The sequence below is a fragment of the Theobroma cacao genome, chromosome 1, assembly GCF_053813885.1.
Source record: "Theobroma cacao isolate CCN51 chromosome 1, ASM5381388v1, whole genome shotgun sequence".
NCBI classification, from domain to species: domain Eukaryota; kingdom Viridiplantae; phylum Streptophyta; class Magnoliopsida; order Malvales; family Malvaceae; genus Theobroma; species Theobroma cacao.
The window spans coordinates 35944946-35972283 of NC_142639.1; the positions used below are offsets into that span (position 1 = coordinate 35944946).

General features: G+C 34.0%; 4 protein-coding genes across 11 annotated transcripts; 1 reads left to right on the forward strand and 3 right to left on the reverse strand.

The window, feature by feature from the left end:
- Positions 1 to 10: 10 nt before the first annotated feature.
- LOC18613468 (putative indole-3-pyruvate monooxygenase YUCCA10) lies at positions 11 to 2553 on the reverse strand. The gene is made up of 4 exons (XM_007050717.3): positions 1846 to 2553; positions 1415 to 1648; positions 669 to 791; positions 11 to 530 (listed from the first exon to the last, which is right to left on the reverse strand). The coding sequence occupies exons 1-4, from the start codon at positions 2458 to 2460 to the stop codon at positions 366 to 368; spliced, it is 1137 nt and encodes a 378-aa protein (XP_007050779.3). The 5' UTR covers positions 2461 to 2553; the 3' UTR covers positions 11 to 365.
- Positions 2554 to 9469: 6916 nt separating this feature from the next.
- Positions 9470 to 10264, forward strand: AGP26 (arabinogalactan protein 26). The gene has a single exon (XM_018114086.2). The coding sequence runs from the start codon at positions 9638 to 9640 to the stop codon at positions 10058 to 10060; it is 423 nt and encodes a 140-aa protein (XP_017969575.2). The 5' UTR covers positions 9470 to 9637; the 3' UTR covers positions 10061 to 10264.
- Positions 10265 to 10563: 299 nt separating this feature from the next.
- Positions 10564 to 13838, reverse strand: LOC18613470 (protein NETWORKED 3C-like). Of its 2 annotated transcripts, XM_018114085.2 has the most exons (3): positions 13684 to 13838; positions 13033 to 13157; positions 10564 to 11513 (listed from the first exon to the last, which is right to left on the reverse strand). In XM_018114085.2, exons 2-3 carry the CDS (start codon positions 13133 to 13135, stop codon positions 10747 to 10749), a joined length of 870 nt encoding a protein of 289 aa, XP_017969574.1. In that variant the 5' UTR covers positions 13136 to 13157; positions 13684 to 13838; the 3' UTR covers positions 10564 to 10746. The 2 variants fall into 2 exon arrangements, with proteins under 2 accessions (XP_017969574.1, XP_088665587.1); XM_088809461.1 differs by lacking the exon at positions 13684 to 13838 and having other exon boundaries at positions 13033 to 13627.
- Positions 13839 to 15633: 1795 nt separating this feature from the next.
- LOC18613471 (sodium/hydrogen exchanger 1-like) lies at positions 15634 to 23334 on the reverse strand. Of its 7 annotated transcripts, none has more exons than XM_088803091.1 (15): positions 23322 to 23334; positions 22330 to 22475; positions 22092 to 22210; positions 21725 to 21822; positions 20822 to 20881; positions 20365 to 20411; positions 20080 to 20274; positions 19185 to 19231; positions 18492 to 18558; positions 18260 to 18360; positions 18005 to 18106; positions 17564 to 17702; positions 17424 to 17486; positions 16777 to 16860; positions 15634 to 16338 (listed from the first exon to the last, which is right to left on the reverse strand). In XM_088803091.1, exons 2-15 carry the CDS (start codon positions 22462 to 22464, stop codon positions 16021 to 16023), a joined length of 1575 nt encoding a protein of 524 aa, XP_088659217.1. In that variant the 5' UTR covers positions 22465 to 22475; positions 23322 to 23334; the 3' UTR covers positions 15634 to 16020. The 7 variants fall into 7 exon arrangements, with proteins under 7 accessions (XP_088659217.1, XP_088659215.1, XP_007050783.3 ...); XM_088803089.1 differs by having other exon boundaries at positions 23186 to 23327; XM_007050721.3 differs by having other exon boundaries at positions 22330 to 22538; positions 23186 to 23327.
- Between the last annotated feature and the right edge of the window lie 4004 nt (positions 23335 to 27338).

Below are 27338 nucleotides of genomic sequence, written 5' to 3' on the forward strand. Positions count from 1 at the left end.
AATACACGTGTTTTTCACTTTTGCTCTTTTTCCTTGTATTAATTAACACACACAAAGGTTGAGAGGCCCTGACCATCTAGCTGGTTTTGGATTTGAATGCAAAATTAATTACACGTCCATTGCTTAGCTTGCGAGAGTTGAAAGAAACTTTGAACTGGTAGGAAATTACAGGAACTTTCAGCATGTAATATAGCTCATAAAAACTGTCTTAATAAACAATTTCTTTTTCCCCCAACACCATGACATGTCTTTTTATGAGCAAGACTGTTTCAAGTAGGAGAGTAGGGACTCATTAAAGAAGGTACCAAACATTACGCATAAACCATTGATTGCATCATAATAATTCCTTCTGTTGAAGGGACTCCTTACAGAAGTGACTTGATATCATTGGCTATGTTCTGAGCATCAGCACTCGCACCATACAATCCTCTTCTTGACAATCCAACGCAGTACAAACCATTCTTTCCCTTCCAATGGTTTGGGAAACTCGGTTTGGGAAGTCCATCATCGTTCAGCAGGTATTCATCTCCCTGCTCAAAGATAAACTTGTCAAATTAAGGCAGTGTTCAATCATTCTTATAAGGTTTATTACATGCAAACTTGCTAGATTTTGGTCTTAGTTTTAACTCCTACTAGTCTACTACTAATGCAAACTCATGTCATTTTACCTTGAGCCAGACATTCGTGGACCTCTTGAAGCCAGTGCAGAAAATAATTGTGTCGAAGGGATGAGTTACACCGTGTCCGAACACCACCTCACTGCCTCGTATACTCGATATAGCTGGCAACACCTGCACCTCCAAATATTAACATACAAAAAAAAAGGAAAGGGGGGGGCGCTGGGGTATCTCTTTTTGCTGCCTTACTATTTAAAAATAATAATGAAACTCCTCGAAATCAGGCCCATTAATTCTTGTATGGACCCATGCCACATGCATCTTTTTTTCTTAAAAAAAGAAAGCATCAATTGTTGATTGCCCCAACCAAGAAAAATTAAAGACGGCGTTTGCTGATAGCAGATGACATGGCAAAGGTAGACATCAAGTCAAACTCATTTGTTCACCAACAACTTGGTTCACGTAGTTTTTAACCAAAGGTAAGAGACCCTAAATCCTGGCATCAACTCCTCATTCCAATTTCCGATTACCCAAAGTTTAAGAAAGGGGGAAGCTAGCATTGAAGTCAATCTCCATGCCTTCAAACGTGGCACCAACTTCCTCCAAGCAATTAAGCAGCTATAAATAACAAGAACGAAACTGAATAGCTTGACGGCTATGTCAATTTACTAGTCTTTTGCAAAAAATAAACATTTTGTCTACAAGTATGAGAAGAAGGAAGAAAGAAAGGAAACCTATTAAGAATAATGTTTGTTGAAATAATCTAATAATAAGTAACGGTCTTTCTTATTAATTACCTGAATCTCCCCGGACTTGATCTTGTTATAGGTTCCTACATCAAAAACAGGGTATTTGCCATAGGCAACTTTCATGAAAAATGGACCCTCCTTTGGCCTGGTGATCCCGTACTTGGTCAAATCCCCGTAAGCAAGCTTGCTAAGCATGACCATCAACGAGTCCACCATGTTGTGTGGAATATACTTCAATAGAATTAACCCCAAGTACACCATCTCCTTTGAAAGAATGTGAACCTGCGGCAGCAGCATATCCCAAGACAAACAGATCAATCGTCATAGATTAGCAGACTTGAGATTCTCGAAATCTTAGACAACTTGACATTTGGTTGGAAATGATCAACGAAATGAAGAGAAATTATTCAGATCAACTTTTTTTTTTTTTTTGAAAAGTATTCAGATCAACTTAGTTAAATGAGATCAATATCCTTTACCGGACTGCGAGCAACTATGGATGTTTTGGCACCGTGATTTGCCAGGTCCAGAGCGATCTCCATGCCAGAATTGCCAGACCCAACAACCAAAACGTTCTGGTCACTAAATGCATTGCCGTTTCTGAACTGGGTTGAATGGAGAACATTTCCAGGGAAAGTATTCAATCCTTCAATCTCTGGTGTATAAGGGTTGCTTGTTTCTCCACTAGCCACCGCCAAAAATCTCCCCTTGAACTCCTCAACCTCTCCAGAACCCAAGTTCCTGGCCTTGACAATCCATTTCTTGCTTGCCTGATCGAACTTGGCCAACTCGACACATCTCCGGTACAAAGGACTGATCTTAAAATGAGAAACGTAATTATCCAAGTAGCTTACGAATTGTTCTTTTGAGATATAGCTCGGATAAGAGTCAGGAAATGGCATGTAAGGAAGCACGCAGAATTGCTTATCTAAGTGAAGATGGAGACGATCATAGGCATATTTCTTCCAAAGCGAAGCAAAACAATCTTCTCTTTCAAGGATTATGCAAGGGATCGAGTGGAAATTAAGGCAAGCCGCTGTGGCCAGGCCGGAGGGGCCGGCTCCGACGATGATGACCGTTTCCTCTTGCATCATTCGACCGACGCAGTTTGGTCTCTCTCTCTCTCTTTTAGCTAGTGTATGAGAAGCAAAATGGCTTTCTCGGGGTCATGGAAAGATGAGATGTGGGTTACTTTTATGTCATCGTATTAAAACGTTATTAGACAAAAACTTCAATTATAAGTTATGGTTCATATTTGATGTATCTTTCAGTTACAAACTCCAAAAATTCAATACATTGTATATAGATTTTTGTCTTTTTTATGCATGTGTTTCTATTCAAAGAATTACATTTAATATTTTATTTTCAACATGCTATTTCATAAATAAAATAATAAAGCAAATCCTTTTACTTTTTTTTTATTCGGAAAGATAACAAATTACATCTGATAAGTTTTTGCATGCCCATACTAGTTTTTTTTATTTATTTGTAAACTAGAAATGCCCACAAAAAAAAATGTACTACCACTATTTGACAAGAAATATGCATTGCAAAACTAAGTACTTATTTGTCTTTATATCTTTAATTTTTTTAATTGATTAAGCACATGTTTGTTATTCTCTCTGTGGTGAAAATTTTGATAAGAATGGTAACAAAGTAACGTTGGATTCAATTCTTAATTTCCATATTATATTATTGTTATGGGGTGTGTCAAATGATGCCAAAACAATAGATATATATATATATATATAATAGCATTCTTAATTTGTGAATAAAAAATTAATGTTACACATTGATGGAGATTAATTTCTCTCTTTTGTTATAGGACTTGTTTAATTTGCTTTGTTTATAATAATCCATTTCATATATCGTAGGTGAAATTTTGACCAGAAGACCTAGCAAAGAAAAATTTAAGCCATCACTTTATTTGTATTGAATACATTTGATTGAGATGGGTAGACTCTGCTTTGAAAATTTGAGGGCCATCTCCATCAACCATCCTCTTCCTGTAAAATTGAAAAAAGGGGAGACTCTAAAAACAGCAAAAGAATAACAAATTTGTTGATAATGGAAATTGAAAGTAAACGGCCAAATATATTATAATTAAGTTTCCAAACCTTATCCCAATTTCATGTACCAAAAAGTAAAAAAAGGGAAACAGATCTTTCACAATGCCAAAGTTGACATTACTTGACGTGCAATTCAGGCTTATGCATCTACCCAATCGACAAATCCGATCATATAAATTTATATATATATATATATGCAGCATGCAGATGCAGTTATGCTTAGGTTGGTAGATCAATTCAACAAAAATTCAGCTGGGGTTTTATATACCAAGATTAAGACACAATTTCTCAAGCTGCTTTTTCCTACTGTCACTTGTCCATGATGAACCCAAGTTTACGTCTACTGTACAGGTTAGGGTAATTAAATCCATATTCTTATTAATTAATAATGAAAATGATATCGTAGCTTGCAATCCCTGTTTAATATTTTTTACTATATAAAACAAAAGGAAGAGAAAAATAATGTTCAAGTAATGAGGAGATAGCGCAAGCTCTATAGGTAGTAGTAATGAGGAGAAGTAATTTCCTTCTGTTTCAAAACGTCACATTTTGACAATGGTTGCATTGTTTTTGGCAAAAAGCAACAATAATGGCTTGAAACTTTCTGACAATTTTTCAGTAGTACAGTTGAATTTTCCTCAAGGTATGATAATGACGTGGTAGCGGACAGGATTAAATGATGCATGTATCCCACATATGCAATGACACCAACACAGACGTGAGAGAGAAAAAAGTCGCAAAAATTTAGAAATTATGGAATGAAAAGATGAGGGTTGCAAAAGTAGGTACTACAGTTGGTGCGTGAATAATATGCCTTTGAGGTTTGAGTTGGATATGAATTTCGCAGAAATGAAGAGTCCTGAGACGAAAAGAAATGTGCGGTTTGGTGTGGAAGGGAAGCAACAAAAATAGTCTCTTGTTCCCCTCTCTGTTTCCTTGTGGTTATTGATATCAACTTTTTTCCTTCATTGTCTGGTCTCTCTTGCTAGCTACTTTCCTAACAACTGAAAAAGCCAAAGTCAATCTAAATGTTTCTTGTGGGTCTGCAAGTCATACAAGAATCCCATGATCCCTTCACGACTAATGAAAGCCTGAAACACATGCAGTAAAACTGGGTATCTCCTGTCCCGGAGAAAAGCAAAAGGGATTTTTGCAGCCTATTTTCGCAGCAATTTACTGCACCCCACCTTGTTCATTTTAAGAAACCATCATTTCCTTCCAGGGAGCATTTTCCCCTTCTCTGTTTTCCTTTGTCGGGCTTTTAAGTCGTGAACGTGTAGGATCTGATATTGGTTACGAAATTTGTGATCCCTCAGGGCACAAAAAAGGAGATGAAAAAGTTGTTTGTACACATGCTGGTCAATGAATTTTTTTCATACTATGATTAATTTCAGGATTTGTTATGCTGTCGGCCAAGCATGTAATGCATTTTTTTTCCCCAACAAGAACCCATTTTACATTTTCCTGCGCGCTTCTTTAGTTTTTATGTTCAGATTTCATCTTGATTTATTAGCTCATGTGAATAGGTTGACATAAAATCCAATAAAAAAAAATTGGCTTCAATCCCAAAAAACTCATGTTCTATGGTCATTTATTTTACAAAACTTGTCATCTTTTATTACATTCAAATATATTTTAAAAATTTTATTTCACTGTTATTAGACTTAATGTTAATTGATTTGGTTGTTTACATGTCATATGATTTGATGAGTTGAAATAATTATGTGCCAGTTAATGTGATCAAATATATCGAAGTTTGTAATATGTCAATGAAGTAAAAAAAAAGATTAATAAGTATATCAATTAATATTCAGTTTAAGTAATAGTTAAATTTTTTTGTTAAGATTTAAGATTTGTTTTGATCCAAATCAAAATTTAAATACCCATTTCAATTTAATAAAAGAGGAAAAGGTTGTTGAATAAATTATCATAAATAGAAAAATAATTTTGTTTTAAGGTTTATGCCTAAAAAAAAATTCTTGAAATGATTGTCCTTTGCCATAGCCATAGGTTGAATTGGTCCTAGCTTTCAGACTTATCAAGACTTACTTAATTGGTAAAGGAGACAAAGACCTGATTAAAGTGTTGCAAAAGTCAACTTAAAAGCCAGGCCAGGCCGGCCCACCGGAGACTGTGCATACGTTTTTGCATTAGCTTGATAACTCGGCATATATCAAGTCAACCAAAAGAGAGAGAACCAAGGACGTTGCTTTTTTTCAGAAGCAAAACCCATTCATCAAAGTTTCAAACTTTTGCTTGCTTGTCCATCATTAGCATACCAAATGGCTTTTTTACTTTAATTAATTATTCCATCGCAGCTCCCCCTCCCCTGTTTTGAGCTGGACCAAGCTCTGTTCCTAATCAATAATTAAAACATTATTGATGATGGAGTTTAACCAGGGTCTTTGCTGCTTGAGAATAATTTGGTTGAAATTTATATATATTTATATATATTGATTGTGGGGTAGAAAATCTGACATTAGTTTAGTTTAGCCAACTACAGGATATATTTCAAGAACCCCATGTTCCTTTACTTCAACTGCCAGTCAAATGGAGGCAAAATTTTCTTAACAAGCTCCTTTACAATCACAAGCTATATGGCTGGATCCTAGGAGTTGACAGAAGGAAGTCATAAATTTGATCTCATTCATTGCACAAGTGAGGGTACACCTCAAATATGAATATGGATCTTTAATTTTCATATATATATATATTATGAAAAACAGATCATGATCTTCACTTCTAGATGTCAAGTTACGTTGCACTTGAACATTTACTTGTTCAAAAAATAAAATTTAAAGTTTTTCTATCTTCTAATATATATAAAAAAAACTGTCAAATTGTATTACAATTCATTCGTTATTAAAAATATCAATAATTAATTATATCAATATTTTTAAAATAATTCAAAAATGAAAATAATTAACTCTTTCCTCAAACACGACTCGTAAGACAATACGTAAAAATCGTGCCTTATTTAAGGATAGATTATAAGAACTTCTTGAGTAGAAAATTAGTGCTATAACATAAATTTCACAATCACCATGTATGAAACTCAAATGAGTGATATTTTAAGTTGTGTTGCACTCATATTTACTTGTTCAAATTGTAAAGTTTAATTTTCTCTATATTCTAATATATATATAAAAAATGTCAAATTGTAATATAATTCATTCATTATTAAAAATGTCTACAATTATTTCACTAAAAAAATGTCAACAATTAGTTACATAAATTTTTTTAAATGATTAAAAATGAAAACAATAATAAGATAATATGTAAAAATTGTGCCTTATTTTAAGGATGTATTATAAGCACTCCTTGAATGTAATCGAGTTATGATATAATAAGTATGAGTAGAAAATTAGTATTATAACATAAATCTCACACCGATTATATGTATAAAACTCGAATGAGTGATTTTTCAATCATCCAATGGCTTAAGACTTAGACTTTTTCATAAGCATAAACAATAAAATGATGATATTTTCAAAATTGTTTTTTTTTAAGTTAATATTTTCAAAATTGTTTTTTTTTTAATTAATATTTTCAAAATTGTTTATGCCTCACATCAACATTATATATATATATAGATAGATATATACAGGCATGAGCCATGTTAGGGGTGATCCTTGTATCCCCTTCTTTGGGGATGATAAGGATGGTTTGATTTCAACTCTCTGAAAAACCCAAAGCGAGTAACAAATCTAAAATCCGAATAAAATCAAGAACCGATATGCTGATGTTCTCAAGAATGAATGCCTCTTCATAATTAGCTGACCAAAAGAGTTGAACCAATTTTATATACACTCACCAATTCAATGTTTTTGGCAAGTTGTTTGTGAAGTAAAAAAACTAGGCATTTAGCCTTGGAAAGTGGAAAGGGGTGGAAGAAGAAACTCATCATCACTCATAAAGCATAGGGCTCTCATTATTCTGTGCTGTTCTCTATAACGACATACTCGGTCCATTTACAGCCATTCTAATCAGCTACTGCCGGGTTTTGAAGGCCAAGAACTTTTACAATCTTAGCCAACAAGGAAAGCTCATTTCTTCTTAATCTTTTATAGCAAGCAGACTTCATTTTCCCTCTCAGGTTTTTTTGACATAGATCATACTTAAGCCAACCCTGTCATCAATATAGTCCAGAAAGAAAGACGACTGGGTATGGAACTGTGGGATATACCAAGAGTCTCGAGTCCACAAAGAAACTTCATTGACTGCATTATCTTGCAAGAATTGACCTGTTTCTTAGCCAATATGCAAGGCACTAACATACTGCGTTACGTATGCATATTGTCCGGAAAGAAAGGGTCAAAGCATTTTTTTAAAGGCACTAACTAAGTCATTAACATATCTGGCCGCCAATCTATGAGCCCAAAGATTTTCATTTTGTCTCGTGAACTTTTCAAACAAGTCCAAGCCCAATCCCAATGCTGGGACACTAATGTTGTCATGATCTATAGCTGTAGGAATTGGGTTTGTCGTCATTTCATTATCCTTGCAGCTTAGCCCATATTCATTTGGAAATTGGGAACCTATCTAATATATAAAAGTCTAACCAGGGTAAGGAAACTGCAATTCTCGTAGACTCACGTTTTTAACTCATGGTTTTTTATCTTACTTAATTGTAGGATGCTAACAATTGCAAGAGTTATATGCTCATATTTTTAACTCATGATTTTTTATCTCACTTAATTGTAGGATACTAACATCCTTGTTACAAGGACTCTTTATTATAGAGGAACTTATAAAGTCAAGAGACCCTTACATTAGTCCGAATTTAATTCGATAAAGATATTTTTCATGTGAACTTACATTAGTGAAGATTTAGATTTGCTTTGATACCATTTATCATTGATTCACATTTTTAATTTAAAAAACATACTTGATAAATGAAAAAATACTTCTATTTGTAAAATTAAAAACTACTCTATCTCTTACTAACATAAAATTTGTAATACAAAATTTCAATTTAACAAATTACAACTGAAAAATACCATTTTGTTTTTCGATGTTTAGGGCAGAGGCCAAGGGCTAAGAGCTGTGACCTTGAGAAAACGATGTTGGAGGGAAGTTAAATCGTTAAATTAAACATTTTCATGGACTGCAATTATATGTGGACCGTAGCCAGGTAGCCAGCCTTATCGAGGATTATGTGGGCTTTCGTTTTGGGTGTTTCCACCAAAAGGTTGATTTCGGTACGAAAGGACAAAATTGTTGAACAGTCCAAAAGCTGGATCTCCAACCTGTCCTTGAAGCAAGTTATATTCCTAATTACCTTTTTGTGAGCTTAATTTTGTTAAGAACATTAACAAGATAAATAAACTACTTGATTGAATGAAATCTCTTTCAATAAAGTATACGATGCAATAAATTAAGCAAAGTTTTAAAATTTGAACCTTCCACTACATAAACTAATGTCCTAGAATGCAAATACTAGAAGCTGTCCACAATCATAGCTTGTGTCCAAATAATAAAACAAGGAGAAAAAGTTCAAAATTTTTCCCTCTTTTCCATAAAATGGACTTTCTTTCTTCACTTTTGTTTTTATCTCATCTCTTTTTTCAAATCACACAACAATTATTTGTCTAATCATTGACTTGCCAAGTTGAGTCCACCATTAACCCTTCTGTTTAACCACTTAACTTTGGATGTTTAAGCTTCAATCCTGAGCAAGCAAACATAAATCAGTTGCTTTCACTGACATTTCCTTTCCCAATTTATTCATCTCTGTTAAGCCTAAAAAGAAACTCTAGGCAACAGAATGAAATGGCACTATTCCGAACTAGACATTACTCAGACCAAATATTAATCAAGGATTTTCGGCTCCATTGTCACCTAAAGCAAGAATGTCACGGATGGAACATAGCAAAGAAAACAATTTATAAGAAAAGGATAAAAGACACCCTATCATCATGTGCTCATGAAGAAAATTACATATCCACATTGTCTCGTAGCCAAACTGTGGAGCTGTATTTACCATAAAAGTTGCCAACAATCTTTTGACATACAGCTCCATCTCTCTCTCACTAAGTCCCCACCACTACTCTCGGCTAACTTTTAAGCCTTAATCATGAACCTCATCACATCCTTCTCATAAGTCTTTAGCATACTCTCTCTCTCTCTCTCCCTCTCTCCATGTATTCATTTATTTGAAGTTTCATAATAGGAGAATTGATATACCATTCATCATCATTCCATGGCTTCCCTTTGCTCACTCTGGGGAATTTTCATGGTCTTCATGGCTTATTTTTCTTCACTAGCTTTTTCTTCATCTCAGTTACATGTAAAATACTCCACTATATCAGCTGCACCCGCATTCTTGCCAAGTGCTCCTCCCGCCCATCCTCCAGGTGCTGCCCCATATATTGAACCTTTGTTCCCTACCCCTCGAGGTATGGCACCTTCTCCAACTGATTCGTCACTGCCTACCATTCCTTCAAACCCCAGTCCCCCGAATCCGGATAACATTTTGGCTCCTGGCCCTGGTTTTGCACTTTCACCATCTGGCTCTTCGCCGGCATCCACTTCGGTTTCTCTAACTTCAGCTGGAGCTCTGAATTTAACATTGTTTCTTGGTTTGTTGGTGGTTTACTTATTGCAGCAGCTTTCTGGTGTGTGAGGTACTGTTGGTGGCTACTCCAATTATTGTTCCATCTTTGTGGTTTTACTCACTTTTTATGTACTGTAGATTTCTTTTTATGTTTTTTGGAAGTATATATTGCTTTAGTGTGATGTTAGGTATATGAAGTGTATGGCATTGTTGCGAGCTTTGATTAGATAATAATGTCTTAAATAAATGAAAGTGATCTCCATTAAAGCAGAACATACTCTTGAGAGAAATAAAGATCTGAGAAGGAATGAAGATTACAAAACAGAACAGATATTGCTTAGGAATTTTTAAATTCTTTAACTAGTGGCTTGTGTATGTCGCTTTGGTCTTACGCTGCACAATTAATCTACGCTCCAGCTCCTCATTTCTTAATCTAGAACTACATAAATCGCTAGAAATGCATACAGGCTTTCTGGTCACCAATAGAAGCTCTGTTTTGTTACAAAAATGCTTATATAAGAAGCACAAAGGCTACATAAGAACAAATGCTTAAAAAAAGTGAAGAATAATAAAAATCAAACAATCGAGTAGCATAAACAGATAACTATTTCAGAAGGTAACACATATTAACTAAGTTGAGTTCAAAGGGGATGATTCCCCCACCTTTCCCCTCCAATGTACAACACTACTTCTTTTGTCAACTGCTATGTTTCTACAGGATATATGCTACTTGCTTTAATGCAACCTAACTAAAACTAGAGAGCAACAACACTGGGATGAGACTTTGGAGATCCATTGAAAAACATCCCAAAAAGTCCTCCTTTTAATTTGCTGAATTCGAGGGGGCTCCATTTCCTGGGTGATTCTTTAACAATCCTCTTCCTGAGCTCCATATTCTCATCCTTGAGCATTTGGACAGCCAAACTGAGTTGTCTAATCACCTCTCTCTTCTCTTCATCTTTCTGCATCAATTGAGCCTTCTGAACCTTGTTCTCTGTTTCAAGTTTCTCTATTTCTTCCCTTAACTTCATCACTTCATCATCACAGACCTCGCTTGAAACTTCTCTTTCTTCTTGTTCAAGTAGGGTTCCATCCTCTTTTTCAACATCTCCTCCTTTCGTTACTGTATTGGTTTCGTATTTGCTTTCCAGCTCAGGATCTGCAACTTCTTCCTCAGTTTCATCTTCATGTTCAGGGTCATCAACTTCTGATTCAGCATAGTCTTCAGTATCAAAAGTAGTCTCAGAGAAGCTATCATAGATTTTATCCATCACATTTGTTGTCTTCTCTGCGCAGAACTTCATGGACGAAAATGGGGATCCCAATGTTGTTACGAGCCGAGTTCCAGGGTCTGATTTAACTTGGTCATACCGCTCAGCCAGTGAACGATGGGCTCGGTAGAAATCTTCAACCAAGCTAATCAGTTCTGGCCGTTTTTTGTAATACATTTCTGCACGTTGGGCAAAGGAATCTGCATCTTCCTCGATCAATTTTAACATTGCCTTTGTCTTCTTGTCCAGCTCTGCCATTGATATAAACTAGTCCGTCATTTAAGTAAATGAAGAGAAAAAAAAACAAGGCATGCTAAAAGGAATTCATTTTCGGAAAGTTCAATAAAGTGGAACTGTTATTGTTCCTCCCTGGTGATCTCCAACATGACAACCACAATGTTCTGGACTTTCAATCAAGCAAAGATCTTTCAGATCGCAAGCATATACAAGGGGGGGAAAGGAGAAAGCAGAAAGACTTGCTGATTAAAAAAAAAAAAAAAAGAGAAATAGCAAGTGCCGATTAAAATATGAGTACAGGGCCCTAACTACTTTTTCAGTTCCTACAGAATCTACATATTTTTATTTAGAGTAATCCCTTTGTGATTAACCAGATTGTAATGGGTCCAATTCATTATTAGCTCATAAAGAGTGCATTTAGAAGCCTAATGACTGGAGCTACAAAGGTACTCTAAAAGTTAATTGGAAAGAGGAAAAGGTACGAAAGACAACAGCGCTTGGTGGGATTTCAATTTCAGGGTCCAATATAGATTGAGGGCCACTCGTATGTACATAACAAGCCTGTCAGATCTCAGGCCATAGAATAGCCGCCCGAACCAAAGTCACGAAGATTAAGATATAAACTCTCAAAACAGGAAGGAACTATAGATCACTCATCCCAGTACCAGCTCATGATGTCTTTGGACTCCCTACACCGTCAGCACATCTGTGGCTCAAAGTCAGACTCCAGTACCAAGCAATTTCACTCCACCAGCTCGTCAGGTCTCTAATTTCAAAAAGTTGTATCATGAACCCTAGAACTAGATTCACTCCTAGCTTTACTGTTGAAATTTTTGAAACAGATAAGATACTGTGTACCGTAAGGATACAGTACATGTCTACCCATACAATAGTACTCCTGGAGAGAACAAACAAATATCTTTCAAGAAAGATAATGACATCTCAGGTTTCCCTTAAGGCTCTACTGGTGGAACCTTCTGTTACCCACATATGGAGTGACTAATGAATCAAAAAAACATAAGGCCCTACCAACCAAGCAGTCAATAGAACACTTCTTACAATTGCTTAGTAATGTATATTATTAGGAGATAAATTAATTTTTTTCCTATCCCTTCAACCCTCCAATTATTATCATGAATCCAGTACAACCCCACCACAGACTACTTTCCCTCGTTAACAAATCCCAAGACCATATATATCTTGTTTTATTCTAAGAAAAAAGTGATCTACCACATCAAAGGGTACCAGACAGTCTTCATTATTTCATTTCACTTGTAAGTCAAATCTTTTTACATGTCCATAAAGTGACACTGTAGATAAAGCATTTCAAAAACTTTTGAAATTTTCAAAAGAAGAAAAAAAAAAGCAAATGCCCCCAACGGTCAAGAAACAAGAAACATCAAGAAAGTTTCAATAATAAAGGGAAACCTTGTATTCCAACTGCTAGTAACAAATGAGGAAATTTTATAGCACAAAAAGAAAAAGAAAGATATCTGAGATAATAAATAAAGTACAAAAGTGAATGGGTTTTACCAGAAAGAGTGGATTGAAGCCATGGAGAGCGCTTGGAACCGTTGTGATGGCTATCAAACCACCACCAGCGTGAAGTTTCCATCTTGTTCATCATTTCCACCATCTCTCTCTCTCTCTTGTCTCCTCTTTACCACAACATGAAAGAATTTTAAAACCAAATGGAAATGCCCAAAGCTCAAAAGCTGAAACTAACCCTCCTTATGCTCATAAAAGCGACAAAACAAGGAATAGATTACGCATGAAAAAAAGAGAAAGAAAGGGCTAATATAGTCAATTTAGACATAAAATCAATATTCAAACCTGCCAAATACAAAAAACCAATCACTCTTAAAAATTTACCACATCACAGAAAAAAAAAAAAAGAAACAAAAGATTTGTAAGGAAAGACATCGTCTGCTTCAATCTAGTATGCCATGGTGACAAAGTCTTATTACCACCCAAGAGAAAAACGACCACGTCACCGCAAAATCCCATAGTCCCATTAATGGAAGAGAGTTCCAACTTCCAAGTTTACGAAACCAAAAAAAAAAAAAAAAAAAAAAGAGAACCCTTCTACGCTGCTACTCAAGAAAGGCTTGTTGCAAACAGGCCAAGTGAATAAGAACAAAAATGTAAAAGAAGAAGAAAGATGGATAGAGAAAAGACGGTTACCAGTAAGACTTCGCTGTCAGGTTGAGGGGCTCGGAGAGACGGAAAATGAGAGGGAGCGTTCCTCGCTTGTCTCTCTCTGCTTGCAGCTTTCACTAAGCCTACAGACACAGAGAGAGAGAGAATACTTGGTTTTAAATACGCCTTCCTCGGCTTTCAAATTTATTTTTGTCTTCTTTCACTGCTAGGATTGAGGTCTGTCCAATCAACTTTCACCACATGTTAAAATGCCGAAGAGTTCGCATGCTCCAATGCCGTGAAAAAAAAAAGATTAATTGAAAATCACTCCCTTTATCTAGTTTGGCTTATTCCTTTTACCAAACTACCCTCCGTATGCCCCTCTATTTGCACCAGGCCCATCCAATTAACTAGCTGGTTAAGTGTGATTAACCATGAAAAGGTGTCTTTGCCTTTGGGTAATTATAAAATAAAGGCATTGGGTGGATGAAAAAACCGAGGTCTAGAACATGGCTGACAGGTTAATGGTTCCGGTGGATCTTACTAAAAATTCTAAACCCTGATATTGTGGTAGTGTCAGTAAGGATGTGCAATTGGGAAGAAAGGCTATTTTGGGGGTTTCAGGTTTATAATTTGGCCGAAAATTGAGTCGGAATTGAATTGTTGCAGGTTTGGACCTCCAGCCAGCGTACATCACCTGGAGCGTCCATGGGCTTAGAAAATGTTTGGGTAACGGTCGAAAATATGAGACACAAGTCAGAACCTTCCGATTCCTGAGTGAACCCAGAAATGGGGACCTATAATAAACGAGTTTATCCCTGAGATCTGGTCGTCTGGCATGAATTAAGAAAGATTAATGCCATACTAGTTGTGCATTAGGATAAACTTAATACTGGGTTTTGCATGTCGTGGTCAGTGAAGGATATAATATATATATATATAGGAAAAGAAACAAGCCAAATGTCGACATCTGGGTCTTAATGGACCAAAGTGATTCAAAAACCAATTCGAAAACTATTAAGAAATATTGAGAGAAAATTGGGGAGCTTTCGATATTCACACTCTTGCCAGACGAAAATGGCAAAAAAACATAGTAGAATATTTGGTACCAAAACAATTATCAACATGGTTTTGCAAGTATGCACATGCAACAATATCATTGAATATTTTAGGCTAAAATATCTCCAAATTCTTGAGATTTCACCATAAGAGTTTAGGAGCAGTTCAAACTCAAACCAACTTTCTAATTTTGAAAAAAGTAATCTTAGCCCTTCACCATGCAAGATCAAATGCAGATAACTCTGAACGATTATACAATTTAAGACAATGATTCTTCAAAATGGGAAAAGATGGCAAACCTCTGGGTGGAGTCCTTATCAGCAGAGAGACAATTCCCGATTGAAATGCAGAAAAAGTTTTGCTTACTAGCAACAAAAGCAGAGCATGGGATTTATACAGCAAGACGGAACCTTAGTGTCTCAGGAAGGTGTGAAACTTTGACCAAGAAATTTGGCAAGTAAAACTACCTTACAAAAGTGGTGATGTTTTTGATGGGTTTTGCTCAACTTCATAAATGCTTCAGATTTTTTGAATCTTTATCCAGATTCGAATTGAATGAGTTAAGAGTTTGTTTTGTATCTGTACAAAATAGTCTACTAATTTACAGTAGGTAAGGTTGTTTTATTTGCAATAAGTATGTTGTGGCAGTTTTATTTACACACTGCCATACAACGTTTTATGTCTTTAACAAACTCATGTCTACCAAACATTTTTTCTGTTATTTTTTAACAGCAAAACATTTTTTCTCTTCTTTCTTAATAACAAGATTTAATTTTGCAAAATATATTATTTTGATTAATAGACCTCACATAAATTATGATCAAACTCTAAACCTTGAAAATAATTTACTCAATATTTTACACTCTTCTTTTTTTTTTTTTAAGTACAATAAAAATATTTATTTCTAAAATAACATGTCAGTCAAAAACTCTAAAATAACGATAAACGCCTGCAAATGATTTTTCTTTATGTACACAGAGAATAAGAGTTATGATTTTATCCCACTCCCGGCTTCATATGACATTCCTCATAAGTTATAACTACAGTCTAGCATTCACATTGAAAATTATAAAATGCTGAAGCCACCTAATTCTAGAATCGAGTGAGTACAAATGCACCATCATCTCTCTCTCCCTCTCTCTTTGCATTTTCTTCCACCTTTCTGTATTCTTTCTGATCAGTCATATTTACACAAGGCAAATTTTATATATATGGGTGCATATATAAATATATATATATATATATATATATGGGTGCATGCACACACGTATTTACACGAAGCAATCCTCCAAATCCCATTGTTTTCAATATTCAGCATTGCAATCAGTGAAGAAGTGGTTCTGTTGGTGAGCCAGGAGTACATGGCGCAAATCGTCTCCCACCAAACACAGGACGCATGACACTATCATCGAACTTCCGCCAGTAGTAGTGGACAGTATGAGCCGGGGTAGTAAGGAGCATGCGTAGGCTGGCTGGACGGAGAATGTCGTCACCACCCATTTCAGAATCTGCAGTTTGCCCATTGGCAATAAGTGGCAGATTCATTGGCTTAGGCAGAAAAGATTCAGAGGACATAGCGCTGCTAAGGTGCTTTCTTGGCAACAGCAGTCTCATTAGAGGCTTAGTCATTAACCCGAACACCTGAAACCGACACAGTCAAACTTCCAAGAAATGAACATTGCTAGTTAAATTTTGTGCAACATTATCTTAGAGCATTCTTCCGAGGATTTGGTTTGAGACAAGCAGTAGTCCACAGATATTCAAGAGCTCAAAAACAGAATGTTATACAAAAATCTCTGAATACAATGGTAAGATATATGTATGTGTTAGTAAAAACATGGTTACTAATTGACCTAGTGCCAAGCAAATAAAATGCTATTGATGAAGAAATTTTACAAGTAATCACAACCAAATGCGACATCAAATTTCCAAATCAAACTATCAAAACTTGGGGGAGAAGTACGGGTGGAGACAAACCCAAGCATTAGGCCAAGCTGATAAAGATAAAGTTTATTTTAACAAAATTATGCAGAGTAGAATTACTGAGAAACAGTCCCAACTTAAGGATAAGTCCCTTACCACAGTACTAAAAAGAACCACTGTGATGGTGCTAGTTATCATAATGGCATTTCCACGCAATTGAGTATGGCCTGATCTAGTAAACTGCATATACATCAAAACAAAACTTTCAACTTAGGGGAAAAGAACTAAAGTGAAAAAAACATAAGAAAACAAATCAGGCGACTATGTCACAATTATTTAATTCCATTCATTCAAATAGAAAAGGATTGTATCCTTGTATAGAAAAGAGTGTTAACTGTAACACACCAATGCAAATGCACATACCAATGACTGCAGTAAATGTATGGAGGTTGCCCAACAATTCACAAACTTTAGGTACAGATTTCTCATTTTACAGTAAAAGCATGATATAGCATTCCTCTTACTAAACATCATTATTTGATCAGGCACTCAGATGCCAAATTGTAGCCATATTTTTCCTCACACTGCAAATCATTATCTCCTCACATGAGGGGAAACATTCAGAAAGCCAGCCAATTCGTGCTGAGAACATAAAAATTCTATCTTACCACTATTATCTTACAATATTGATATTGATGTCAAAGAGACAACATTTTGAATTGACTTACATTCACCAACTTTTGCACAATAAATCCATCAAACTGCAGAGGTTATGAAATCTTACATCCTAGCACCCAATTTACCTGATTATAAGCAAGCGCCATTGACACAGAACCTCGCATGAGACCTGCCCACCATATTATAACCTGTTTGACTTGATAATGTCAGTGTATCAAGTATGTCAGCAGGAAGTAAAACTCAAAAAATTACTCTAAATACTAACCTGTTGCTTGAACGTAACTTTACCACTCTGAGACCTTTTACTTAAATTGGATATAAAGGATAGAGGGAATACAGAAGCTGCCCTTCCAATTAGAACTAAGCCAAGTAGTATTGAGCTCACCCCAGCAGATATTCCAAGACTAAGAAAATACATGTTGGTTATCCAAATTAAAACTGGCTACTGATAGACATATTTCATAGATATTCATATTATTCATATTACTAACTGATACCATTTAAGGAAAACGAAAAAGCACATAATGGTAACTGATGCACATACTATTTTGTGCTATCTCCACCACTTCACATGAAATAATGAATTTTTTTAGATGGTTAAGACTAGGGGTAAAAAGATGCAATATGCTGTAATTATATATGCAACAGGGTAAGCCTTGGCAAGACAAGATCTAATGCAAATGCCCTTTGCCAAAATAGACAGTACCTTTTGCTAACAACTTTCCACTTCTCAATATCCAAAGCATCCATACCAACATACAGGAAGATGAAAATCTCTGATATGAAAGATAATGTTGCAAAAGCATGCCTGCAATGATCAATAATCAGCACAAGAATGTCAAAATATGTCTGTTTAGGTTTGACAGAGGATACCTAAAGGAGGAAATAAGGGAGAGAAAGAAGACAAATATAAACAGAAACAGCATTCAAAAATTGGGAAATAAATTCCAAATTGACATACTTGGTGGTGATTCTTGAACTTTCAGTCACATTGTGCCATGTGTAGTGAGACATAACAATCCCGCAAAAGAACACTGTAAGAATGCTGCTCAAATTGAACAACTGAAAAAAAGAATACAGTTGCCAACTTTGTTATTAAAGAAGATAGGGATATGACACTAATGTAAAGATAGTAGCTGAAATATTACAAAAATAGATCCTTAGGCACGTGACTTGTTAAAGAGAATACTTACTTCAGCCATCATATATGAAAGGTAAGCCATGAGAATCATGAGAGCAACTTCACGATCAGTAGAGTGCCTGAATTTTGGTAGAATATATTAGCTACTTTTGTTCAAAATGAAAAGGAAATATTAACTGTATAGAGCCCTAGGATTCACATGCCAAATGGACAGATAAGATGTCAACAGCAAGCCACTGAGAGGGGGTACTAGAGAGAGAACAACAGATTCTGATGAGAGTCCTCAGAGGTAGCATTGTGGTAAAGTTTCTTAAGTTTTGAGCCATCAAGAGCTCTGCCTACCATCTTACTAAAACAAGTATAACCTAAATTTATCATGCATAAGTTAATAATCCATGACAAACAATCTATTCTGTGAAACTCTAAATTGGTGATAAGAACTTTGTTGATCAGTTTCACAGTTCTAGACAATTGCTGACATCAATAGATTTGCAAACATTTGACAAGCAAAAATATTATAGCTCGTTAAAGCTCTGAACAGAAAATGCCTACCAACAGAGTTGTGGAATTCCAATCCACACATTGAAGCACTCTTAACATAGAGTTAAGTTAATGCAACCGACTAAAAGTTCCAGGCATTTTCATTTTTAACACAATAAACCACATAAACAGGGATAATAAAGTAACTTGCTTTGTCAAAAAGGATGAAACAACAAGAAAAGTTAATTATTTGGCCTTAACATACCTGCCAAAGTACAACTTCTTTATGATGTATGCACTTATTAATCCAACCTGCAAGTGAAATTTATGTTATGGTGCATGCATATATAAAATAAATGCATGTTTTTAATCTCACATAGCCAAAAACCCTTGAAAAAAGAACAGATCCAATATGCAAAGTTATTTATAATTGAAAGAGAACATATAAGAGAGCAACAGATACCACAAACCAGGCTTAATGACACAACAAGAATTGCAATAACACAGTAGGATACTCAATTTATCATCAAAGCAAAGTTTTCATGGAGAAAACAAAGAAGACTTCTTTATGGTTCAAAATAAGCAAAAAAAGCCTAGATTCTCAAAATAACTTCAAGCCAAAGGCTAGTTCATTGATAATCAAAAGATAAAAGAGTTCATTGTGATGGTAATTGGCACTATTTATATGAATAAACCCTAAGCATGTGTAATCACACGTTAACAATGATTAGAAGAAAAAAAATCCTATCTTCTAACAAGTCCAGATTGTACTGAACACTAACTTATTTAGGTCTTTCCTTGGAAAGGCTAAAAGTTTGAACTAGAAATCTCCTTGGAACACCAGCTATGCATCCCTGGCAATAAATTAAATGTAAAGATGATTGCTGTACTTTCCGTTTCAGTTAATTGACTGGTCATATAGGTCAGATACTAGTTTTGGCTAAGGTGAGGATGCAATGTGCAAATAAATCTTCAAAAGATTATAAAAGAAAATTTTATGTAACATAACATTGAACTTAAAGTGTGGATTACTTAAACAAAGAATATATGACCAAATCATGAAAAAAATTTTGCAACCACAAAGAAGATAGAATGCATTTAAAAAGATAGGCAGATGCACAAATGGAAAGACACAAAAAGAGACAGAGATAAGGACTCACCACTACTCCTAGCAATGTGCTAGTAGTAAAAAGGTATACGAAGTTGCCCATGAGTTCCATAAAAATGCTTGAGGTGATGTGAGAGAGATCAAATTTCTGAATTGCATTAAAAAGTACAATTGATGTGGCATCATTTACCACACCTTCACCAAACACTAAACTGTACAGAAGAGGTGTCTCATCCTGATTAAGCACCTGTCACAGCAAATACAAAATTTATCTACAATGTTTGTTCAAATATTCTTTTAACTTCCATAAACAGAATATATATATATATATATATACCTGCAACGTGCAAACAGAATCTGTGGCCGAAAAGATTGCTCCAAGTGCTAAAAGAAGAACGTTATGTTAAGAGCCAAGATAGATAGAAAAATCAAATGAAGCACCAAGTTTGATAAGTTTCATGCCTTTAATAAAAATATAACAAATCACTATGAAAAGTAATATCAGAGCTGGTTTTAAATAAAGCATATGTAGAATGGTTATGTATATGGTTGTGTGTATACACATGTTTTTTGCATAAAATATCTAACCTCCAGTGAGATGAAAAAGTGCATGGAGTATATAAACTAATAATGTGATTCAAATGAAAAGGAATTAAAAATCATTTGTTCCTGAGCTTCATAATGCAAGGATGAACAATCTACTCAAACTTTGAATGAACACAAGGGCATATAAGTTGAAAGTAAGCTTTAAACAAAGAAACATTGGCAGTATTAATTAAAGATGCAGATGGTACCAAGATAATCTCCGAAGTCCAGGAAACCAACATCCAATTTCTTAAATAACTTCATTGAACCTGAGACAAGAGATAAATGTAAAAGTTACAACATGATTAATCCTCAAACACTCTTACCAGGTACAAATCAGGGAAAGATAAATTGACAACCAAAAGGTAGTATATACAATCCTAAGGAACTTGCAATTACTACAGTCAATCTTTGTTTTTGACTAGTACTCAATTTCAACAAACAGTGTGCCATACTAAGATCCTGATTATAAACTTAAACAAGCAGTTGAACTTATGAAGGCAGTGTTTTATAAAAAAACCTTCCTGGATTTAATTGAACATCATCCCATGAACACCTAGAGCACCCATAAATAAAACATGTTTTATTCCTTGGGAAATCCTGACAATATAACTATAATGCAAGACCTCATCTAAGAAAGTGTACAAAAGTGCCAGATATGTTCCAATTCTCAACATCACTTAGAGACTTGTTATACTTGTACGCTTTAGAGGTGAGTAGCCTAAATAAACAACTTTTAAAATATTTCACAATCAACAATCTGAAGATAATCCTTCCTTTGCCAAAAAAAAAATATATACCCATCAAATTATAAGGTTTCATACCACTTTTTAAAGTAACTGTAGGTTAAATGATCTTTAGACAAATTTCTTTGGTTATTCAACAAAATTTAGGACACTAAAGCTTAACAAGGTGCCTAGTCAGAAACAAATTTTGAATCTAAACTCTTGAACATAGCATGTATAAACAGATGCATGCTAATACATGCAACAAGCAACCAGTCAAACCGATAAGGTAAATACATCCACACATTGGCTTCATAACTGCATGAAATTGCAGAACATTATTGAGATTTTGTTAAAAACTAAAACATTTGAAAAGTTTGGATATACCTATGGATATGATGACAAACGATATCAAAGTTCCAACAGCACCAAACAAAATGATCATCACAAAGTTACGGAAAAATTGCTTCTTTTTAACCTGGAATCTGGTGGATTAGAAAAGATCAGATTATCGAGCATATCAGTCCAATAATAATAAGATAAAAAAGGGCCATAGGAATTTCAATTTTCAAGAAAGAAAGTAGCCAATTAAACAAGCCCAACAGTTAAGTTTCCACAACCCGCAAAATTCTTGAACCTTAAAAGAAGAGAAAAAGTAAATATGATGCATCATTTCAAACGATATTTGGAATATAAAAATGTTGAGGGCAGACAAAACCAAAAGATTTGGTAGTTCAGCATAAGTGAGACTTACCCAGCATTGAATATGATAGGAGGAAGAAGATATATAAAGAAAAGCTCCTCATTAAAAACAAGAATGTGCGATCTCCTTCCTTCAGTGGTAAACAGTATAATAATACCAGTACAAAGACCCTGTAATCACCCCCAAAATGGTCACCAAACAAAAAGCTTCAAAGATCATTAAGCAGCATTAATCCCAACCTAACATGACACCAAGGTTAATTAGTTAGGAAGTAATTTGAACAGCTCACGATGGCAAGTGCAGTTATCGACTCATTAAACCATCGATTTTTCTCAAGAAGATGACCAATCACAATGCAGGAGCAGAGGAGTGCCACAAATAAAGTAATAGAATCCACCGAAGCTTGGTCGGGCTCCAGTGCCATCCCTATATACTCTGGAAAAACAGAGCCCTCAAATCAAATACCATGAAATAGCTGCCTCAGTCTGGATAACTCCACTGCTCCAAACACAAATATTCAACTCAGTTCATCATTTATAAAAAATTGATCATATCTCATAAAAATTAGAAATCCAAATTACTAAAACAACTCTTCATTAAAAGTAAAGATAATAAAAACAAGCATTGATCATCACTTAGGTACTATCAAATCATTAGCATAAATGCGTTAAACCATAGAAGCGGCTTGATTTTTTTTTTTTTTGGTTCCCTTAATTTTTAAACTACGTAAACTATATCTAATAAACAAAATTGTAACGACTTGGAACGACATGAGAAACAAAATTCGACTGAAGTCAAGGCAACTGTTTAACGGACCTAAATGAAGTTCATTTTACAGCGGGCCACACGAAAATGAAATAATATTAAAATTTTGAAGTATCTTTTTCTTTTCCACTGCTTTCTCACAAACCAAACAAGAGAAAGAATCAGTACGATAACTCACAGAGTGAGCCTAAAACAGCAATTTGAAATCAAAGGTAAATAACTTCATTTTCTTGGCTACCTGTCCTTTCACTTTAGTTATTAATTACAAAAAAGAAAAGGGAGAGATTAAGGAAACTTAACGCCCAAGTATTCTTTCACTTCTCTCAGCATCCAAACAAAGAAAACAAGAAAGGAAAAGAGAAAAGAAAAAAGCAAATTACCACGAAATTACTCTGCGACTTCGGAGGAAAGCGACAAATTCAAGAGGATTACTTTTTTTTTTCTTTGTTTTTAATGTGAAAATGGGGCTATCTTGAAAAGAAAAAAGGAAACAGCAGAGAACGAGTGGGAAAGCACCTGTAGACAGAATCCGAATGTAAACGAAGACCGCGAAAGGAATGAACGGGAGGAGTTCTTATAAGGTGTGGTTGCGGACACGTGACGCGGTGGGGTTCCATTGATCTATACCGTAGGGTATTTGGAACCAAATCTAATGATGGAATTGTGTAGAATTTGGGGTTAGGGTGGGACCCTCGGAGCATCTTGATGTGGAGTTTACGCTAACTATTGCCACTCGTTAAAGAAAATGTAATTTAAAAAACTATTGAGGTTGTTGAAGTTGAACTATTGACAGTAAAACTCGAAGTAAACGGAGTTTAATCTATTTTTCTTTTTTTGAATGGCCGTATTTAATCCTGGAAGAGATGCGAACTTGTCATTTTGCCTCCTTGCCACTTCACCTACTCTTCTTCTTTTTTTTTTTTTTTTCTTGATTTGTTTTAACTTGGAAAGTCTTCAAAGGATAGAAAAGAGTAAGCATTATTAATTTAGTTAAATCTATTGTCCAAAGATAAGTATTACCTGTAGTTATGGGAAGTTGTTTTGTTTGTGAAAATCAACTTAGTAAATTGTTAGCAAACTTTTTATTTATTTAAGTAATTGTTCTATCTCTAAAATAAAAAAAAAAGGTGAATTTCATTTAAATGCATTTTGGTTTCAATTTTTTTTTTTTAAATAGCACTCTCTGGTTTCTTTTTCCTTACTAGTACAATGTTAATTTTTTTTCAATAAATATTTTGTGGATAACTTCTAGTCTTATAAGGGATTTGGTTGTTAATTTTATTTAGTAAAATTATAAAAATACCTTTTAAGTGTGACGAAATAAATAAAATTGAATTGAAGATATTTTGATAATTTTATTGAATAAATTAACAGTTCTAATTGAAAAAAAATAAATTCACAAAGTATTAATTGACAAAAAAAATAAAGTATCATATGAAAAATTTAAAACTGTAACAATTTTAATGAAGTTTATCATAAAACAAATTGAGATGTGACCTATTATCATTAGATATTAAACATATTAAAGGGCCGTCTTCAATAATAAAATGTTGTTAAAACATTTATTGATTTTTGTTTTTGCTTGTAATAATAAGAATCAATAAATAGGGTACTTTAATATTTAATCAAACAAAAGTCAAGCACACATGTAGAGTTAATCAAGAAAAAAATTCTTTCAACTTTTTTCTAGCAAGCTCTGCAGTAAGGTCATTATTTTGACCTTATTGTAAGGTCAATTAATAAACACCGTTTAATTTATGAGATTAAATTGTGGTCATTGATTTGAAGCTGATAAAGAAACCGATAAACAAATTCAACCGGTTAATAAAAAAATTAAAAAGTCAGGAGAGATGAGAACTCTCGCTAATAGAAGAGTTAGGGGAGATGAGGATTCTCCCCAACAGACTGTGTTCTCTCTAAATGGAGAAATTTTTTTTGAATTATTTTATTATGAGTTTCCTAGCCAAGTTTATTTTCCTTCACCCTCAATTAGCAGGCAATTTTGTTGCAGCAAGTTTACAATAGCACATTTAGATGGCACATTTGCTTTAACTTTGGTACATCCTGACGTTTACATTTTATTGAAATTGGAGTTCAGTGAATATAATGCAATCTTAGTAGATGCACAAAAGAAATGATACAACGTTCCTATTAGCAAGCTTAGAACCTTATTTGATTAACACGCTGACATTGTGACCCAATAGCATAAAAAGCATAGAATTGGTTTTGTTTAGTTTTATTATGACAATTCTTTTTACCATGTGATCTGTAGTAAATTTTTTTTTGTTTGTTTGGTAATTAAGGGAAAAAGTTGTTAAAAGGGAAGGCTTACACGTCAATCTTTTGTCTGGTCAGTCATTATTATCCAGCCAAATTATGTTGCTTTGATCAATGCCTGAACAAGTTTACATAGTCTTCTGATTGTTCTTGCTCAGTATCAACAATTCTTAAGGAAACAAACGAATATTGAAGAAGCAGAGGCGAAAATCATTATCATTAGCAAACAAAAAACATACCAAAAACTATGCTAGAGGGCCATTTTCCTTTGCATCGCCCAATCCAATGGGGGCCCCTACTGATGAAACCAAATAAATTCTTGATTAAACATATCATGCAACAGTCTAACTTCTAACTAAAACTCCACGCTAGATTTACATGACTTGCATAGATATGTATTTTATTTATAAAATCATAAACATGATAATACTATTTAATTCATGGTGATTTAGAAAATTCCTGGATCATTGTTACTTTCCTATGTTTGAACTCGCTGTTCTGAGTATCATTCATATCAACAACTAACTTATGGAAATTGATTTAAAATTTTATGAGGATAGTCTGCATCTGAGCTATTTTTTTTCTTTTCTTTTCTATTAGAATTTTTTAAAAATAATATGGTTTATAAGTTAACAAAAATCTGATTGTGTTTGAACATCATTACTGTATAACTTCTTAATTTATGCTTTGGTATTTGTTATTGATGTTTGTCACAACAATTATTCAACTCATAATCCTATTTAAAGTTGGTTATATTCACTTTGTAATGCAGTTTTATAGATACCGCTGTTAGAAAATGTATGACAACAATAATAAGAGATGTTGAGATTATGACAAAAACTTCTTGCATGGATTTCGTTTTGGAAAAATGTGAAAACCATGAAAACATATATGGCAACAAAGGCCAAGTCATTAACAAATCTTGTCATCCAAAGCGACTTAAGAATGCCTTTGTTTTTTACTAGTAAGTGTGTACATATGTTACTTTTTTTTATTTGACATAATTGTAAGTATTATTGTTCATTACATTGTGAAATTTATTATATATTGATGTTTATGTTGACGATTACATTTAGTTTATAATAATTATTTTTTTCTTGACAATGAATGCATTTGTGGTGAAAACAAAAAAAAATAAAAAAAATAAAATTGACAAATAAGGTGTATAAATATGCCCTTTTGAAATGTATAATTTTAATATAGTTTCAAATTTGAATGAATGATTGTGAATAATTCTTTTATCTTAATTATCTTTTAATAGGTTAAGGGAGATATTGCAAAAACTTTTGCATCTTTTCCTGATGAGAGGAAGTTAGTTTTTAAAATTTAGCAACAGCAGACCATTTGCGATATCTAGAGAAAAAAAAAAGAATTCAATGCTAAGGTAAGTGTTATGTTGATTATTTTATTATAATTTAAATATTTGAATAATATACATTTGAAGTGATATATATTTTTAATAATTTATTTAGTTTTTAGGTATGTCTAAACAAAGTTATTGTTTTCTTCTCAATTTTTTGAATGATTTCATTTTTACTTAATTGTTTAATTTTTATTAATTTTATTAAAGAATTATAATTATAAAATTAATAATGTTGGTCGAAAAGGTAAATGGTGAATGCTACAATACATTTTGTTTACTCATGACACTGATACTATTATATTATAATTTTTAATGTAATGTAGGATTGCTGGGATACACGGTGTAGTCCTTTCTAGTTCTACAAGTTGTTGCAAAATATTGATTCTGAATATAATGATTCAATTCTTAGTATTGGACTTGGAGGCTTGATTCATCTACAAGAGTATAAACTAAACAGAGATATTTGTTTGTGGTTGATTGAAATGGTTGACTTAAATAAGCGATGTTTGAAATTATATGATTATGAGATTCCATTGACATCTGAGACAGTGTCAATCATTATTGGTTTGTCAGCTGAGGGGACTCCTATTACTTTTGTGGAAGATGATCGTACAATTATAAGTTTATGCAATCAATTTAAAATTATTAATAATGGATTCATAAAATTTAGTGATTTAGAAAAGGAATTGCCAATGTTACATAAAGATTCGGATGAGTTCAAAGGTAAATTTTTTTTGTATGCAATAAGTCGTTTGCTTTGCCCATCGGCATCTATCTATATAGAAAAAAAAAATACATATCTTGCCTACATAATATAGGTTGTAATACAATTATGAACTTATCGAAGTATGTGTGTGAAATACTGTTATCAAGAATATCAAATTTTCGCAATA

Excerpts from the sequence above, each read along its gene's own strand:
- LOC18613468 (XM_007050717.3), bottom strand. The coding sequence starts at position 2,460 with ATGATGCAAGAGGAAACGGTCATCATCGTCGGAGCCGGCCCCTCCGGC. Across the intron at positions 1,649-1,845 it reads CCATAGTTGCTCGCAGTCCG|GTTCACATTCTTTCAAAGGA; the intron begins GTAAAGGATATT and ends CTGCTGCCGCAG. Across the intron at positions 792-1,414 it reads TCAAGTCCGGGGAGATTCAG|GTGTTGCCAGCTATATCGAG; the intron begins GTAATTAATAAG and ends TTGGAGGTGCAG.
- LOC18613471 (XM_088803091.1), bottom strand. The coding sequence starts at position 22,464 with ATGGCACTGGAGCCCGACCAAGCTTCGGTGGATTCTATTACTTTATTT. Across the intron at positions 19,232-20,079 it reads GCACATTGCTAGGAGTAGTG|GTTGGATTAATAAGTGCATA; the intron begins GTGAGTCCTTAT and ends TTTCACTTGCAG. Across the intron at positions 18,559-19,184 it reads AAGAAGTTGTACTTTGGCAG|GCACTCTACTGATCGTGAAG; the intron begins GTATGTTAAGGC and ends ACCAAAATTCAG.
- AGP26 (XM_018114086.2), top strand. The coding sequence starts at position 9,638 with ATGGCTTCCCTTTGCTCACTCTGGGGAATTTTCATGGTCTTCATGGCT.
- LOC18613470 (XM_018114085.2), bottom strand. The coding sequence starts at position 13,135 with ATGGTGGAAATGATGAACAAGATGGAAACTTCACGCTGGTGGTGGTTT. Across the intron at positions 11,514-13,032 it reads GCTTCAATCCACTCTTTCTG|AGCTGGACAAGAAGACAAAG; the intron begins GTAAAACCCATT and ends TATCAATGGCAG.